At 33.5% G+C, this 20,055-nt stretch overlaps 1 protein-coding gene across 1 annotated transcript; it reads right to left on the reverse strand.

The window, feature by feature from the left end:
• Positions 1–16,980: 16,980 nt before the first annotated feature.
• LOC133194436 (uncharacterized) lies at positions 16,981–18,788 on the reverse strand. The gene is made up of 5 exons (XM_061330394.1): positions 18,770–18,788; positions 18,568–18,642; positions 17,924–18,162; positions 17,246–17,396; positions 16,981–17,129 (listed from the first exon to the last, which is right to left on the reverse strand). The coding sequence occupies exons 1-5, from the start codon at positions 18,786–18,788 to the stop codon at positions 16,981–16,983; spliced, it is 633 nt and encodes a 210-aa protein (XP_061186378.1).
• Positions 18,789–20,055: the final 1,267 nt, after the last annotated feature.

Raw genomic sequence — 20,055 nt, forward strand, 5'->3', positions numbered from 1 at the left:
TCGTTTTTCCCATTCAACTAAACTCTCTGGATTTTCCGGTTTTTGACTGTGTAACCGGGTGACTACGATGGCTCTAGCTAAACAAAATTTATCCCAAGGATTGTCGATCTGAACGATGGATCGTTTATTCTTTTTAAAACTCTCCTTGTCGACCATCAGGTGCTTGGTATTCTGTCCACCACTGCCTTCTGGATATTTGACATGAAACATGTCGAATTCCATAGACCCGTCTCCCAGTTTAAAATCTTTCTTGGATTGTTGCACGGCTTCTATTTTGTTTAAAATGACGTCCTCGTTCAAATGTTTACATTGCGTAAACTGGTACCTAATGTCGGAATCCAGAGAAGGATGGTGAATGTTCAGGCGTACATAATCGTTAGGGTTACACTGCATTTGATATTTGACATTCTGTAGGATGTCTCTAAATAATCGCCAAACAAAGCCTCTGTTTTCATCCTCTGGAAATTCTTTAAAAATCACACTGTAGACATCTTCTTTAGCTTTAAATTTTCTGGAATGCTTAGCTTTATTGAGTCTCACTTGGTAATACTGGGAAATGGTCTTTGTCTTCTTCAGGTACATTCCTTAAAACTTGTAGATGTTGAGCTCGGTTGGCTTTGGCTCTCTTTAATCTTTCCATTAATCTTGCATTTTTTCCCTGAGAACTAATTCTCTGGTTCTCTGTCGAGAAATAATTCTTTCTAATTCTTTCTCCCGTTTTTTCCATCTCATAAGTTGTTGTGCATGTAACAATCTTTTCAATGCAGTATCAAAATTCATCTTGATAGATCTGACAACAAAATGAGCTGAAAGTCAGAGAAAGGCTGTATTTATACAGTGGATGACGTCACAATGCATAGGTAGGTCGCTGATCCAAGACTGTGTATTGAGACGTACACAGTACGTACAAAACATAAGTCAAACTTATTTTTGCACACGAAAAAGGGTATATAAACCAGAGCTGGAAATTTTAGGATCAGTCTTAGTGGGCACCTCGAACTTGACAGACGTAGAAATATGGCAGAGCAAAAGTCCATGAATTCACTTGCAACCTTACCAGAGACACAGGATAGTATTGAAGGAAATGAAAGAAGCTTGATATGTGATATCTTAGATCAAATGACCAATGTAACGGAGATACTTCAACAGACTATTTGTGAGTTTAAAGAAGACATGATTACTGAGATTCGTGTGTTTAGAGGAGTGATAATGAATGAGATTGGAAATCTAGAAAAGAAAATAGAGAGTAGTAAGGATCAAAAGCAGATTCCAGTTAACAACAAGAAGAAACTTCCTGCTACTACAAGCCAGACGGAGAAGAAACAGTCCCTGAAACTCCAGAAGAAAAAGTAAAAATTATGTACATTTTTTTACTTTGAATAAATCATCTTACAAACTTTTTCTGTGTTATTGTTTTTTCCGTTTTCAGAAAATAGAGAGAGGCTTGCTCTGTGTGAATGACACATGACGTCACAATGCATAGCTAGCTGTGATTTGAGTCGATGCCAAGTTTTTGTGTGTATTGCCTATGTATTACTGACTCAGCGATTTTACACACAAACGTAGATCAAACGTACCCCCCTTTTGCACAAGACTTATGGGTTTTTTCAGGGTGTATGTGTTGAACCACCCATCTCCTACAGGGGACAAAAAAGTGCACTCAGTTGACCCACCCATCCAGGCTTCTTATACTACTTATGTATGTGCAGAGTTCGCCACTGGCATTTAAAATCAAAGAAAGCAGACAACAGAGAGTTTTCTCATATATCATAATTTCCAGCTAATAATTAATGATGTAACAAATGGGATGCCTTTTTGATTTCCATTGTCAACTTCCCCTATTTATGTAGAAATGCCATTATCATCTACAAATGGTGTTTATTTGGCCAAACTAATTGGCGTGCAAGAGCATTTTCTGAGTAAGATCAGATTTAAACCAAAACTACTGACAAATTAGTTGATCTAACAAGGCATTCAAAAATTCGTTTAAAATATAATTTATCGAATGATATAGTCGTTATGGTGTAAAAACATTGTTGTAATGCAAATACAATCTGTGGTCGGGTCGAATTTTGACTTAAGTGTTTTATTCCAACATTTAGATAAAAATTATTATTAATATACTAAATTTGACTGGGGATCTATTAATTTATCTGATCAATAAAGAGGGTTTATGTCTAGTGTGACGGATGACAGGGGATACTTACTCTTCTTATTAGTCTTCTCCAACCATTGCTGTTTCCAGGTGTCCATGTTTTAATTCTAAACAAGGAAGTACATGTCTAATCAGGTGTTAGGACTAATTAATTATATCATATCTGCGCAGTCCAGTCTAGTCAAAAATGTGTACATACAAGCACCTGTAGATTATTACTAAGTCCTAGATTATTTGCTTTATTACATTTCTTTTCCTTTTGCTTTATTGAAGCTCCATCTAATTAATATCAGTTTCACCCAGTATATATGGATAATGAATACGTTCATCATGTCTCAAATTTCACAAATAATCTATTAGTTATTACAAGACAGCGTTAATTACCCGTGCTACAATACTTCACCCCAAGCAGAGGATAAAGTCTCCTAGGTAGGGGTTATCTATTGTAGCACAGTCTTCATAATTAGTCCACCCTTTTCACACACAGTCCATCAATCAACAGCTTTTATAATATGAGACTCTTGGCATGATAGTCATAAAAAACAATATTATTCAGCTGTCAACATGCGAGAATTCGTCCTTATTTTTATGCTGGTCATCTGTGCTCTTGAAGTTGTACGGGGTGAGTATAAAATTGATAAAATGACTTAATTAATAAGATTGAAACCGTCAATGATTTCCGATTTTTGTCGGATATGATGTGTTCTTTATTAGAATAAAAGTATACAATCTTTGATGAAAGACACATGTAATTCTTGACATTGCATTTCTATATGCCTTACAACATTTTTAAGTAAACATTGTCATGATTGTCGAAAAACAGTTTGTTTCTCTTTATTTCCGTTCAACACTATCCAACATTTATTGCCTCAAAGAGGACCTCGGTGAGAAACAAATCCGTCTAAATGAAATGTTGCTTATTTATACATGCAATTTCTCAAGACCGTTTTAGTATATTATTGTTATCCTGGACCGTCCGTCTGTCTTCCTCATCAAAATCTCATAAATTTTATACAGAAATGAAATATGTGAAGATAACGTACAGTATTCGAGCTCAAAAGTCCATTAAACATTACAAAATAAGATTAGAGCAAATACGGACCTCTATAACTTCAGAGGTAGGATCAGGTGCCGTGGAGGAGTGAGCATCCCCTGCCGACTGGTCACAGCCGACGTGTGCTCCTTGTCATGATTGGGAAATAACGGAAAAATCCGTCGACAATTCAGAGACCAATTCATATTCTTTCCAAACCTCCCTAATTCTTAATAGTCTTTGCTTCTTTAACTTCTTTAATATCAGCTTGGTAATGAATTTATTTTATGAAATTCTAAGATAAGAGGCCCATCCCTAACAAAAATTTACTATAGTTAACTATAGTTAACTATAGTGAAAACTTTGATTTACTATGAAACTTTACTCTGGAACATTTTTTGAGATTTCAAGGCTTAAAATCTCTGAAATTCGATAACAATAATGTAAAATTTGGTAATAGTATGTGAATATAGAAATAATATTTCAATTTAATATAAAAAAAATGTGCTTGTATTAATTGAAGAACAAACTTTGATCTACTATAGTGAAAATTTTTTGATACTATAGTAAACTATAGTTAACTATTGTAAACTATAGTTAACTATAGTACTTTTTGTTAGGGATGAGCCACATGGTTACCTGAGCATTTTAAACAGATACATTAAATTTGATACAGGCTTATTAATGTAGATTATAGAAAATGTTGATGCTTCTTCACTAAGAACTTGATATTATAGCGCTCCATACATCTACATGCGGGAATAACTGTCCCAAGACATTATCTGGCCATTTAAAATTTTTCATTTTTATACGTTTTCAGATATATTTTCTTACCTAAGTAGATTGAGGCAATATAGGGGGTGCAAAAATTTAAGATGATCTTACTTATCTATTTTTGTTTTAGAACAACAGACGAATATTCATATTAAGCGAAGTTTCGGACCATTCAATTTACATGATACTAAATGAGTTAACTAGACATATTGCTTCTTTCTAAAGAAGTCACAGAAAACAAAAACTCAAATAATCCGTAAATCTAAATTTACAGTAAGAAATCTTTTTATAGGTTACTTACCTCCGACTGAGATACTCATATTTAATATTAATTAGTTTATAATTTTACGTATTGCATGAATTGTATGTCTTTGACATCATCATTATTATTTAATTCGCTGAAAACCCATTCATTATTTACATCTTCTGAATATTATCTCCTTTATTTCTTAAGAAAACCGTTACCGTTTACCAGTCAGTAAACACCACTTAACATATCATCTCTAAAGATTTTGTGATCAGTGGCTGTTCCATCAATGAAACGTACAACGACGTACATATCAATAATACACTATTTATTGCATCTACTAAATCCTACTTTAAATGATTATTTGTACAGATATAAATATAAACAATAAAATGTCTTTATTTGTTAATTAGCATGGGAATTAACGTTGTAGCCATTGCAGAAAAAAATTACATATATGCATTTTTTCTGCAACAGCTGCAACATTAATTATTGTACGAACAACCAAAGAAAACATTTTATTGTTTTAATAATATGTATGCAAACTCATTTAAGATATCCAGATTATCTAATATCCATAACTTATACTTTTTGTTTATGTTTTTATCTTACCCGTAACTACCTGGATATCACTACTTTTTTTACTCACCCTTTGACATACGAGGATATTAATATTTTTTTTTTTTTGTACATACCGGATACACTCAGTCTACAATTTTTTCCTATCGGATACCCCTACTTTACTCTTCTACAGAGACGATGCTTTCTATTAATTTTTCACATACATGAATGACTTTGAATTACATATTTACTTCAGACGTTTTGTATATTCATGGGATAGGACAGCTGCACATTAACTGTCAAGGTTGGAAATGTGCAGTTGTGACGGTACATATTGTCGTTCTGAACATATCGTCACCGGCGACAATATGTACCTACCTTTACAGTTACTGAACATATTGTCATCCATCAGTTAATATTGTCACCGGCGACAATATGTGCCTAAATAAGCCTTTTTTCTCCTGTAATATACAGTGAACACATCGGTACATATTGTCATTTGCACATTTTGTCTCCAATAAATTGTTTTTAAGAATATTTACTGGGGTTTAGAAGAGAGAGAGAGAGAGATTCCTGGTCCTTTTGCATGAATTTATGATAATCATTTTATTTGCACTATTTTCCTATTCACAGTGTTTCCTAAACACATGTATATTATACAGAGCGTTCATTACAACTACTTCACTGGAGTTGAAAAAAAAAATGAAAAAAAATATTCGATCTCCAGAAACTTTCGATTTCATCATCATCATTATCATCTTCAACATCTTCATCCACAGTAGTGTAACAATGGAGCGTCAATATGTACAGCAAGGGGTAGGGAAATATTCTCGCCAGCAGCAAGGGTAGTACATATTCTCGGCAACAGCAATATTTACTTGTACAATTTTGCTGCCTGCGACAATATGTACTGGTGGACGACAATATTTGCAGCGAGAGTGGGAGTAGGTACACATTATCACCGGCGACAGTTTGTACAGGACAACAATATGTACTGTCACAACTGCGCTGCATGAAAATACTTACTAGATACGTCTGTGTGATTTACACACCAATAACATTCAAAAAACTACAACAAAATCCTTAAGCAAGCCAAGTGTGGGAGACAAGATATGCAGTGAGGATAGGCACATAATGTATCCAGTGACAATATTTACATGTATAATTTTTTTCAGACGGCGACAATGTGTCGATGAACGACAATATGTGCAGTGAGGATAGGGGTTTGTTGTCGCCGACGACAATATGTACAAAACGACAATATGTAACGTCACAAGTTTAAGCCATTTCCATTTGAACCAATGAAATGCACCTGAACAATTCAGCATGGAAGTCCGTGAAAGCATTAATTGAAATTCCAAATTAGCCAGTGTGTCCGTTTTTAGATATATAGGATTGAAATTATAATTTTTGAATTTGAATGCACACTACTATCGTCAACCGCACGTATTCTCATTGAAAGTAGCTTGATATCACATTAAAAAACGGAAACGTGAAAGATCTCATTATAATTAGATTGTTCATTAAGCAATCTTATTTTCCATTTATGTAAATGATGAAAATTTGGAATTAACGTCTTCCTAACTTTACTTAAATAATTCAGCTTTTAATTAAAATTTTATCCACAAAACCCATTTTATTCGTTGCGATTAAAATTTTACAAAATAGAAATTTTCAAAAACATTATATAATTATTTTTAGTTTCATGTGTCTTTAAAAAAGAAATTGAAAAGAAAATTTTGATCTAAATTATTTTCAATCAACTCTACAATCTAAATAAATATACATGTAATTGTTTACTAGATCAATCATTAATACTCTTTTTGGGAATAGCTAGGTAGAATGACAATTATCCATCAAGCTTGTTTTCTCAGACCTCTCCGCTAAATCGTATCCGTCCACTCATTGTCTGACGTCACTTGTATATACTATAACGGATGGAAATTATGTAAGCTCTTATTTCCATTCTTGCAGGCTAAGGTTTCACGGTCTAAATCTTTGTTAGGACATTGGTTATTGATTCATTATTTATTTCATTTAGGTTCATGCACCGAGACATGCAAAAACCAGAAACCTTGTGTAAAGAAATGTCCCTTCAGATATAAACTTGATGCAAACGGTTGTAACACCTGTCAATGTAAGTAGTAAAAATTTCTGAAGTGTATTTTCTGGCAGCCTTTTAATGTTCTTATATACGGAACTGCCAAAATATGCATTTACAATTTGAAAATTAAAAAAAAAATCATAACAATTATGATTTTTTTTAAAAAGAAAGATTATTTATAATAAAAATACATGCAATTTCAGCATACTTAGCGGTGCAAAGTTTGACAGTAGTGGTCTTAAGCTTCTAACTTGACAATTTTATTTTTAAAGGGATAATAGTCATTTAATATGTTCACTGAGTTATCTCTCTTATCACAGTATCAAGTTCGCCTACATTAATAGCCATGATAGTTTAAGGAAAGATGTAGAACATTTTAAAGTTACAGAACGTTAATATGAAGGGTTATGTGATAAATTCTATTTTGTAAAAAAAAAAATCATGGTTTCAGGTTGCCCAGTGTTGCGGTGTCCCTTCTGCTGGAGAGGCTATATAATGGCGAAAGAGGACAATAACTGTAGATCGTGTCAGTGTAAATGGGGACTTTAAGTGACCAGTCCTTTATGTTCATCTGTATATGTAAGGTCTTGTCACGTGAAAACAAAATATATTTTCTTATGTTGTATGTTTGTACTTAAACTGGTATGTAGATACATATATTTTTAATACGAGAGGAAGAGAAAAAAACAACAACACGAAAACAGTACCTTAAAAGACTGTACGTATTGATTAACATTTTTGACGTTAAAATTGATAGTGAAACATAATCTGACTTACTTATTTCTTGGAAGCTCAAATTGAAAATTTTCTTTTAATAAAGTCTCATAATAAATCATCTCGAAAAAGGTCTATTTAGAACCAAGCCATTATATTTATCAAATAATATAAATATCATAGGAACAAAAACCATTTTCATCAAGTAAATCGGCAAAAAAAATCTTGATGGATTGATTGATTGTTTATTGCTTAACGTGGCATCGGAATTGAAGAATGAAGTCAGTTGTTGTTCATTTAAAAAAATTGACTACTCTGCATATTTACATTGATAATAACATCTTTCCTTTGTCACGTCCTCACTTACAGATTTTTCCCCATTCCTTTGAAAAATTTAGGCGATTACCCAACATTCTTATACAAGTTGGACCTTCCACATCTTTCATATCCCCATTTATTGACAGTCTCTCTGGGGTTTCCCTGTATTACAACTGCTGAAGCTACCTCACTGTTAGGTTTAAAACTAGGCAATAAAATCAAGAATTTATTTCTGTCATTATTAGTTAAAATAAACCTAGCGTTCTTGATCTTAATTACTTCTATTAATAAGAAGGACATTTTGATAAATTTCTTGGGGGGAAAGATAATTAGTAGTGTTACATTTTGTCTTAAATTTCTCTTGTATTGTAACTTCATATTTAAAAAAAAACCTCCCTTATCAGTTATTTCTATTGACGAAAATTCCAAATAAATAAGAAAATTCAGAATTATTTTAAACTTGAATTTTTGGCAAAAATACATGATATATGTCATATTCTTTTACTTCATGCAAGAAATAAAACATTTTATTTACCTCATGTTGATAAATTCTTCATGGGTTTCTATATATTAAGTATGGGTAACAGTCCGCGTTTTCTTTTCTGAACGACTACTTTTTAAATTTAAATATATTCTTAATAATCACATAGGGCTTTTACAATTATTTTTACACGTATTTTTGTTCAGCAAATCTATCAAATTAATATAATTACGACAATCAGGTATAGATTCTGAAGTAAAGGATAAAATAAAATACCCTGGGTACTCTGATTCCCCAAGTGTATCCATAAATATAAAGGCATTCGTTTAAGAAGTTTGAAGAAAAATGGTCCTTTGTTATGACTGGTGCTGATATGAAACAGTATTTTCCTAGCATTGGTGTAAACATGTATAGATACATAACAAAAATAAAATGTCCTATGACCTTTATACACGCAGTTTGTGACGAAGCAAAAGATGGTTATATGCTTACTTTGTTTTAAATTTTCATAAAATCAATTACAATTAACATGAATAATGAGAAAAATAGTCACCTTCTTTATAAATCTTTTTACAATTTTAAAGCCAGAAAATAAATCTCATATTTTTATTAAGTTATTCTTTATAAAATCATAATGATACACATTTACAAACCTGTCTTTGATTCAGTAGATATCCTGGACGACGGATCTGTTGTAGAGACACAACCTACTGTAGGTATGCATGTTGCTCTATCACATTGACAACTATTCAAACATTTCTTCCCGTAGAGGGGGTAGGGACAGGTGAAACTACAATTGTGTCCTAAGTATCCGACGCTGCATTCTGTAACATGTATCACATGATTACCCCCTTTAAACGGTGGATACAGTACCAACCAGACCCAACCTGACACAAAGCAGTCCCCGGGACTGCTTTCTGGGACTGCTAAAGCAGTCCCAAAGCGGTCCCAGAGCAGTCCCACAGCGGTCCCAGAGCAGTCCAACAGCAGTCCCAGAGCAGTCCCATAGCGGTCCCAGTAGTCCCAGCGGTCCCAGAAAGCAGTCCCAGCAGTCCCAGAAAGCAGTCCCAGCAGTCACAGTGGGCGGGGTTAATTAATTTAATGGGCGGAGCTTACTCAGAAATGAGATTACCAATAAACAATGTAACTATAAAAGGCAGTTGAAATTGATGATCATTTCTTTCTGAGTAGCATCAACAAATATTTATATTTGTACAATTCTTACACGACAGTCATTTTTGAACTGTTAAGAAAATTACAATATGGGTATAGAAATAAATAATAATTATTGAACGAAGAAGACATTCACACCCATTAATTACATGAATATTTAAACACAATTATTTGGTATATTAATTTTTCACCAAAATAAATCAATGTCTTTATTTTCTGTGATTGATATTGATTTTTGTATTTATTTATTTTTTTTAATAGAAAATTAAATTTGAATTGTTTATTTTCTACCAGAATTAGCTTTAAATAGATCTTATAATTATAGAGCAAGGCCAGTTCCCATACTATACTCTGAATGCATTTTCCTAAGTATTGGAGCTTTTGAAAAATTCTTTGATAAATTTTGCCGAGTATTATATTTCAGTCATGAATTATTTTCAATGACTTGCCAATTTAATTATCGTTAGATTCTCAGTTTTAAGTGTTTTATTATATAAATGTTCAAGAGTACATCTGTAAATCACGCGAATGGAACCCTCAGATTATATTCAAAATTAATTAATCCCGAAATAAATTTATGCACAATTATTGAAAAACAAAGATTTTTTGCAGTACATAGATTGAAATTATTGTCATTGTTGACCAGCGTGTTCAGTGTTGTGTAACACTGATACCCAAGTAACATGCATTGACTTTCTGCTAATTATATCCAAAGGCGATTGAAACCTCAGGTGTTGACACCATTTATACTATACTGTATTGCTTTTTATTAATCGGCCAGGTAAACACAAACAAAACAAAAAAGAAATAGGTCACACTTACTGATATTTTCGAATGTTTATTTTTTTTGATAAATATACTCTTTTAATAACTTGTTTATAAATTAAAAACTAATTAATAAATAAATCCCCCAATAATTATTCACATTGTTTATGTGACAGAAGAATGATAGAATAATTTTATTTCATGGTCATTTAATAAGTTATTAGGTTTTATTTGAGGGCGGTAAAAAATAGCATGGAGTGCTCTTTTTAAGCATAGTATTAGCTTTTTCAATTAAGAAAAAAAAATCCAGTACAGTACGTCCCTCAGAATATCTTACTGAAATGACAAGTTTGTTTGTTTTTTGTTTGTTTGTTTTTTTTAATAGTGTTAATGCATACTTTGAATACATAATTTAATAGCATTAATTTATTAAATAGGCCTAGATATTATTTCTTAAAATACCTGTATTGAAGTTTAATTCAAGGGATAAAAATCATCCCCTGACTTCCCTTTTTAACTACTTTCATTTTTTAAAATTAATTCTAGACTACAATTGTGTAAATTTACAGCCCCTGAAGACATTTAGTAAACATGCATAACTATCTCTACTTATTTAAATTTTGTAAGAAATACTTGGGCTTTTTATTTTTTATCTTAAACACCTCTCTGCAGAAAGTAAACAAAACAACAACAGGGAGCCTGCAAATTCAGAATACACAAGGGTCGGAGCTATCTTGTCACTCAGAACCTTTTTCACGCATGAGTGAACAAAGCAGTCCCAGAAAGCAGTCCCAGGGACTGCTGGAACTGCTGGGTCTGCTTTCTAGAGCAGTCCCACAGCAGTCCCCCAGAGGTCCCAGAGCAGTCCCACAGCAGTCCCAGAGCGGTCCCGGGGACTGCTTTCTGGGACTGCTTAGGTGTCAGGTTGGGTCTGGTTGGTACTGTATGTCATTGGGTAATTTTTCAATATCATTATATTCCAAAACACCTTGATGCCCTATAAACAAACGGAGCACGTTTGCGATAGAAGTAATCAATATTTGATTAATAAAATGAATTTCACAGAACACCTTTAGGCTTAGCACATCTTTAAAAGAAAATAAAATATTTACCTTTATTTCAATACACACTGCTAATAACGGTATGACTTTATGATTTGTGATGTATTGCAGCAGGCGAGTGATTAAACAATAATGTTTTCTTTGTTGCTATGGGGATAAAAGTCCCTATGTTGCCAAAAAGAAAATTACATAACTTGTGTAAGTGAATCATGCATTTTTTTTCATTACCATTACTACAACTCGATATAAAGATGCAAGTCTTCTAATAAGTGATAATTTGTAGACCGTACATGGCCAGGTCAATTTCTGAATTGGTTGCAACCTTTATCCCCGAGTTAAGAAAGAAAGATACTTTATTTTTTTTATTGTTATATCTGAATAAATTATTTGTATTATGTGGTTGAAAGTAGGCAAAAAATTGTACATATGTAAAATTGATCTGTATGCGACGGTACATATTGTCGTTCTGTACATTGTCTTCGGCGGCAATATATACCTATCCTTACTGCACATATTGTCATCAATCGGTACATATTGTCACGGGCGACAAAGTGTGTCGAGACGAGCCTTTTCCCCCTGCAGAATGGACGAAAAGTGTACAGTCACACAATGGCACATATTGTAGTTGGCGACAATATGTACTTTGAACATTTGCACATTTCGTTGCTAATATATTGTCTTAAAGAATATTTACCGGGGTCTTCAACAGAGAGAGAGAGAGAAAAGATAAGAGAGAAAGAGAGAGAAACAGAGAAAGTCTAAGTAGAGAATTAGATAAACAAGCAATAATGTAGAGAGAATTTTTTTTTGGTCAAAAGAATGTGTCAAAGACCAGCATGGCATGCCAAGATAATGGAATTCTGGATTTATCTTATAATATAGCCTATTCTTTTTTCTCGATTTTTTTTCTTTATTTGGAGATTGAATGTTAATTTTTGAGTTCAGTAATAATAATTATATGGATTATATTTTTGTGTGTCTCTTACACACGTACCGATATTATTGGGGTTGGGGTTGAATTTGTTTAAAGTCTTCTCATTAATATATTAAACCTGCCGCTATAGAAGTTAAATATATTTTTAAGTGCTTCTTTAGTGATAATGGGAAATTTGTTAAAAACAAAACAAAACAAAACACAAACTTTTAGTGCACTGGGTATCAGTGAGCCAAAATGATGATAGTTCTTTTTTAATAGAAAGCTGGTGTTTGAGAGAGAGAGAGAGAGAGAGAGAGAGAGAGAGAGAGAGAGATTCCTAGTCTTTTTGTGAATAAATATTAATCATGTTATTTGCACTATTCTCCCCTTCACAGTATTACTTGCACATTTGTATATTTATTAAAGTTTTCGTTGCAGCTGCTTCACTGGAGTTGATAAAATAACGTACACGCTATCTAAAAACAAGAGGCCCAGGGGCCACATCGCTCACCTGAGCACTGTGGCTAGGAAAAGAGGAAAATCTGTTTAGTATTGAAAAGCTTAAATGCGTAAGTGGTCCCAACCTACCCCTAAAAGGGAGTGGGGGTATGATTTGAACAAAATTAAATCCACACTAACTAAGGATGCTTACATGATTTTTTTTGACTAACTGTGACTTTTTTCTCTACAAGTTTGAACTTTCATTGTGGCCCCACCCTACCCCTGGAGGTCATGATTTGAACAAACTTGAATCTACACCACCTGAGGATGCTTCCATATAAATATGACCAATCATAGCTTTGTTGTTCTTGAGAAGAAGATTTGTCCTATATATTGCTACGTAAAACTTTAATCGTCCATTGTGGCACCACCCTACCCTGGGGGTCATGATTCGAACAAACTTGAATCCACACCACCTGAGGATGCCTCCAAATAAATATGACCGATCATAAGTTTGCTGTTCTCGAGAAGAAGATTTTTGAAGATTTTTCCTATATACTCCTATGTTAAACTTTGAGTGTCCATTGTGGCCCCACACAACCCCCGGGGGTCATGATTTGAACAAATTTGAATCTACACCACCTGCAGATGTTTCCATATAAATATTACCAATCATAGCTTTGCTGTTCTTGAGAAGAAGATTTTTAAAGATTTTTCCTATATACTCTTATGTTAATTAAAACTTTAATCTTCCATTGTGGCCCCACCCTATCCCAAGGGGTCATGATTTGAACAAACTTGAACCCACATCACCTGAGGATGCTTCCATATAAATATGACCAATCACAGCTTTGCTGTTCTTGAGAAGAAGATTTTTGAAGATTTTTCCTATATATTCCTATCTAAAACTTTGATCGTCCATTGTGGCCCCACCCTACCCCCGGGGGTCATGATTTGAACAAATTTGAATCTACACCACCTGAGGATGCTTCCATATAAATATGACCAATCATAGCTTTGCTGTTCTTGAGAAGAAGATTTTTGAAGATTTTTCCTATATATCCCTATGTAAAACTTTGATCGTCCATTGGGCCCCATCCTACCCCCGGGGGTCATGATTTGAACAAATTTGAGTCTACACTACCTGACAATAATTCCACATGAGTTTCATCTTTCCTGGCACATTTGTTCTTGAGAAGATTTTTCAATAATGCTATTAATTTTTTGCTATTTCGTAATTATCTCCCCTTGGAGGGGGGCGTGGTCCTTCATTTGAACAAACTTGAATCCCCTTTACCCAAGGATACTTTGTGCCAAGTTTGATTGAAATTGGCACAGTAGTTCTGGAGAAGAAGATGAAAATGTGAAAAGTTTACGACAACGCCAACGACGACGACAACGACGACAGACAACGGACAAATTTCAATCAGAAAAGCTCACTTGAGCCTTCGGCTCAGGTGAGCTAAAAATTGAACATAAAATTTTCGATATCATCATCATCATCATCAAATTTTGTGCGATAACAGAAGGCACAAATTTTCGCCAGCAACAATATGTACATGCGTACTCAATAATTTTGCGTCTGCGAAAACTTGTACCGATGGACGACAATATATGTGCAGTTAAGATAGGTACACATTGTCGCCGGCCACAATATGTACAGGACGACAGTATGTACCGTCATGATCGAACTGTATGAAATAGCCTGCGAAACACGCTGGTTAATTTACACACCAATTACATTATCAAAACTACAAAAATGAAATCCTTAAGCAACCCTAACTGTAGCGCGAAAATATGTGCAGTGAGGGTAGGCACATTATGTCGCCAGCGACAATATTTATATTATAATTTTTCAGCCGGCGACAATAGTGTCGGTGGACGACAATATGTACAGTGAGTATAGCTGTATATTGTCGCCGACAATTTATACAAAAGTACAATATATACGCTACGGTAGAAGATGGAAATGGCTTCTTAGAAAATCTTTCCAATCAGATGACTTACAAAAAAAAGCAGTGCTTGCTGTTTATTATCAATCGATTGTTAACAGCAATTTCTAATTGGTTTTCTTAAGAAATAACGTAGAAAATATGCATTGCAAATCTATATTGAGAGATAAATCTTTAAAATTGGATAAAAACATTTCTTTTACATGTATTGAAAATAATTCCCAATTTTGTGATAGGTGTTATTTTTATCCAAGCTTTGAGTATTTCCTCTTTCACATCCTCCATCCCCTCCTGAACACATGACTACGTGTTGTTCCTCATACCTTTACAGACTTGATCTTTCTCACTCCAGATATAACCTGAGCAGCATCCCTTATATCCCCTACAATACATAATAGTATATAAAAGTTTAATCAAAATAAATATTGTGATTTTCAGGAAATGTAGAAAGTTAAGAGTAGCAGAGTAAGAAAAGTGTTCTGTTTCATAATTATTGCAAAGATTTCAAAGAAAAATGGTTACGTAATACCCTTCACACATAGGTACACATTCAGAAATGCTTAGGCTCAATCCGATAACCAACATGGTGTTCAATGCGTTCATTATCTAGCAAATTATTCCTAATAGTTACATGTAGCACGTTGGTCTAATAGAAAGCTGGCATTTTAATTCGTTGTCAAATCGAAAGTACTCAATTAGCAATGCTTGTACTTAATTCTTTTCCTTCCCTTTCCGTTTTTTAAATTTTAACGTATATTTAGACGATATTTTACTTTTGTTCTAAAGCTATTCTGCTCTAATAAAATCCACTTTCAAAACAAAATTGCTTGACTTTAAGTGAATTGTGAGTTTCTAACACGGAGACGGGGAAAGTATTCTTATCTAGGGCTTGCATGCAAGAAAGAAATATGAGTGGATGTTAAATTGTAATATTCATACTTTCCCTTATTAGTTTCCATGAATAAATATGTAGTAGGTACGTGTATCTTCTTCATCAATTAATAATAGTCCATATGTAAATTGGTTACTAATAGCGAGCTTTATTTTAGATGAAGCTTTTCTTCTGTAGATTTTCTATGTAACATCCTTTTGAAAATGTTACCCATGCCATACATAAAAATTGGAGTCATTAAATTCTTATGAAGAGAGTTAAATTCAATAGAAGAACTCTGAACAAAATTAAAGTAAGATCCGTTTTTAACAGTTTAAAGCCATTTTTAACGTACGGAATATTAGCACAACATACAATGTACATACGTACTTTCAATCTCTTTATACAATTGCTTTAAACAGATTTGCTAAAACTTGACGGTTGCACTCACTGATTACGCTGGTTGTTCCCGAATTAATAATGGTTGATGTATGTTGTTTCACGTCCATTCGAGAATTTTTCACTCATATAGAGACGTCACCATGTACCGGTGAAGGGATTTTGACCTTTACTCGGCACTCAGGGCCATTGAGCAGTGAGGGATCTTTATCGTGCCAACGCCTGCCGTGACACGGGGCCTCAGTTTTTAAGATCTTATCCGAAGGACCCGCAACTATCACAAAGTGCCGAGCGCATGGTGAAGGAACAGTTGCTACTCATTTTTTTTTTTATCGACTTAGGTCAGTCGCGGTCGAGATTCTAACTCATGACCTCCCGGTCACGGAGCGTGCGCTCTACCGACTGAGCTACCGTGAACGGTTCCGAATAAATAAAGTTTTAAAATGGAATAGAAAAAAATGATGTTGATGATAAAGGACAATATTTTTTACTTTCTAATCGTTTATTCCATGACGTATAAATCCGAGAGAAAAACTATAACCCAATCATAATGAAGTATTTGTACGGAAGTCCAGAAAAGCATATATAACTTTGTAATATACTGTAATCATGTTATTTGAATCACCTTTTAGATATATAGATGATCAGTCTGTATGAATGCAACATCATCAGAAATAGATAGGTCAACAGTTTCACCAAAAAATGTACTGTCAGCTTATATTTTAATCTTGTTATAGCTACAGAGCCTACAAAATTATTGAGATGTGAGACTGTTGCTTCTTTGAGGTTCTTGTTAAAACTAAATTTAAAAGGGATAATATCAAGACACAAATAAGAAATGCTATAAAATATTCAAGTCCCAGTAAACACAATGCTCTGAGCTGATCTTGCATACTTTCAAAAAAATAGGTATAAATTCTTCATAATGAAAAATTTTAATCAGATACTTAAAAAATCTAATTACATAAATCAAGAGGATCAATTCCCCACAAACACATTACAAACTCTGTTCTTATCATTTTATCATACTGGGTAATTTCTCATTCTTTGAAGTCTTCTGCTGGTTTTGTCTTTTCCTGAAAATGCAAACTCCGAACCCGATCAAACTACTGAAGAGTAAGCCCCCTATTGTTCCACCTGCTATTATTCCGATCGTATCTTCAGCTGAAAAGATAAATAATAAACAATAACACATAGGGCCACGCATTCTGAGATTTTGAAACTATACCTATGCTTTGGGTCAGAATTTGAAGTGTCAGAATTATATCTTCTGTGCTTACATTTGAAAATAGCATCCCTTGGTATCAGTTTCAATTTGAATCGAGACCTTTCTTGGTTTGGTTTGTGACTTTGTACTTCAACATAGAATGTTGAGTTCCTCCTCATTTGGATAAAATATTTCTCGACTGCACGTTTAGTACAGTTATAAGTCTGGAAGCATGAAATAGTACATAGTATTACAATTCTAAAATAAACGATGAGAAAGAATTCTGTTTCTGCTTTTATTTTTGTTAATTTGAGCAGTCCACCAGAAAACCAGCAATTGGATGCACGTCACATGTCATGTTTATGTTATTTTTAAACAAATCATCAATAACATCATCCATTAGGAACAACGTGAATATCATTTATCAAATATTCAAGTAATCATCCCATTGTACAAACCACCTTTTTCTATAAAATATTGCCATGTTTTCTTGCGGACTGACTTTTATTAACTTAAAGCTTTGAAAATGTTTTCCTTTCCTTTTTGCTGTGGTAAGAAAAAATAAAATGAATTGTATTCTATAATTATTAACATTTTCAATACTATAAGTAAATAAAAGTATATTACTATAAAATCATTACATTAGCACAGCTTGCAATGTGCCACCCATCCCTGGATTTCTTGTGGATTGTCTCTTAATCTTATACAGAATCAACAAAACCTTTGAAAATATAGAAGAAACAGGTCTTACAGTTAATGGTTCAGCTTTTCTCAAGGCCTTGTATATTAATGAAATGGAACAATCTGGATCTTCATGATACAGAGGATTAACCATCAGTTCAAAGGTCAAAAGGTCGGGGTCAGTAAGTGAAGAAAAAGATATTTGGTGGCATCTGATGTCTCCTCCTTGATAAGACAGTAGAATGACCTCAGCATTTAGAGGATTTAAGACGTGGGATGGATTCTCACAGGCGTAGGTTGTAAAAGAATCTGTTAGCAATTCAAAAACTCTCTCAAAAATATTTTTTCTTTCCCAAAGCAAATTCTCAGCGTATAATCGTGAGTGCATCAACTGATAATTTTAAAATAGTTATTCTTGACAATTTCTCAATTTCCTAAATAATTGATATTGATTTCCAAACACAATATACGTGCAGTTTCCTATATTACTGATATCAAACTGTATTGTACATTCTCTAAGATTACTTTTACGTTTTTGTTAAATCTTTCTCCGGTGACATCTCTGATGATCAAGTCATTTCATTTTGCAGTCAACTGACCATGCACCAAGACTACACAAAAGCAATAATCTTACATTTTTTTTTCGAAATTATCATCAAAATTGATTCTTATAGAGAGTCCAGACAGAAGGATAAAAGATAAGAAGTACATTACATTCAAACACCTGGTAAGCATGGCAACCAGAGTCTGTGATGACGATCAGGAAGCTTAGGAGGAGAGACATCATGTCTGCAAGCATGAAGAATAATCAGCAAAATAACAAATAATAGCAAATAAATAAATCTCAGACATACATTGAAAATTCCATTTTATTTTTCTTATGTTCTAAAGATTATACGAAACAAAATGAACTTACCTTTCTTAATAGGTTCCATCTCTATTGGTATGCTCAAAGAAGAAATACTTCCTTTACGACAGAAATTACACAATAGCAATGTTAATAAAACGAGAGAGAAATTTTTCAATATCACTTCATATTTGTGTCATTAAGGGGTCTTTTTTTTAAATTGAAGAAAACTGGTACGTTTAATTTTAATCTAGGATATTGACTGCATATCTGTTTTACGTATACACAATAACCCAAGCAAATTTTTATCTATTTTAATAATCTTTCATTGCAATTTACAAACTGGCAATTACAAAAAAGGATATTGTTTATAATATATTATGAATATCTCCTTTACATATCTTGCATGGCATAAAATATTTCATTATAATCCCGCTAGAAAGACCAAGGGTAACCTGACTTAAATTGCTTTGATGGCGCTCATCAACATGCATAGTTGTATGAATTTAAATGAAACAGTGCATACAAAGAAGATGAGTTTTTAAAACACTGATGCCCCGGAATGGCAATTCATGCCAATGTGAAAGTTTTTAAAAGTAGGCCAGACACAAAGTTATAGCTAAAAGGTAAAAAGAAAAGAATCGTACCCAAAGAAATGTCTTGTCAAAAGAAATACACAGGTAGAATATGAAAGCCCGAACACTAACCTCTCAAAAGTTATTGCCAAGGTTAAATTTTTCCCCCAAAAATAGAACAAACACGAAGCTAAGTTCAGGATATCAAAAATTTCAGGAAAATGTCAAGAAAATTTTGACGCAGTGTAATTTCAATAATCTATAATCTTCCGATAATTCAAGCTAATGCATCACAATGAAAAGGACACTAGGATTCATTAAGAAGGTCAAGGTACGAAATGTTTGACAAAGTTGAATTGATGTTTTCAGTCCGTTTGTGATTTTACCAAGAACAACATTGTGGGACGAACAATGAGATATAGAAAAGAAAACAATTTGATTTATATTTTTTATATTTCCCTAGTATATGAAATATATGGAGATAATATTCAAGCTCAAAAGTCCATTCAACAATACAATTTTTGGATCAGAGCAAACACAGACCTCTAAAACATCAAAGGTGGGATCAGGTGCCTTGGAGGAATGATCATCCCCTGCCAACCGGTCACACCCGCCGTGTGCTCCTTTGCATGATCTGGATTACCGGAAAAAATCCCTCGACGATTCATTGTGTAAATAATGGCCTAACAATTAGTATGATAAAACGTCAGTCATGCAGCATTTGACTTAATGATAAATTGTATTTGCTGACAAGGTCATTATATCGACCATAGAACTTAC

This window comes from Saccostrea echinata, unplaced genomic scaffold, assembly GCF_033153115.1.
Source record: "Saccostrea echinata isolate AGI-Se365-2 ecotype Australia unplaced genomic scaffold, CSIRO_AGI_Sech_v1 ptg000029l, whole genome shotgun sequence".
Taxonomy (NCBI): Eukaryota; Metazoa; Mollusca; class Bivalvia; order Ostreida; family Ostreidae; genus Saccostrea; species Saccostrea echinata.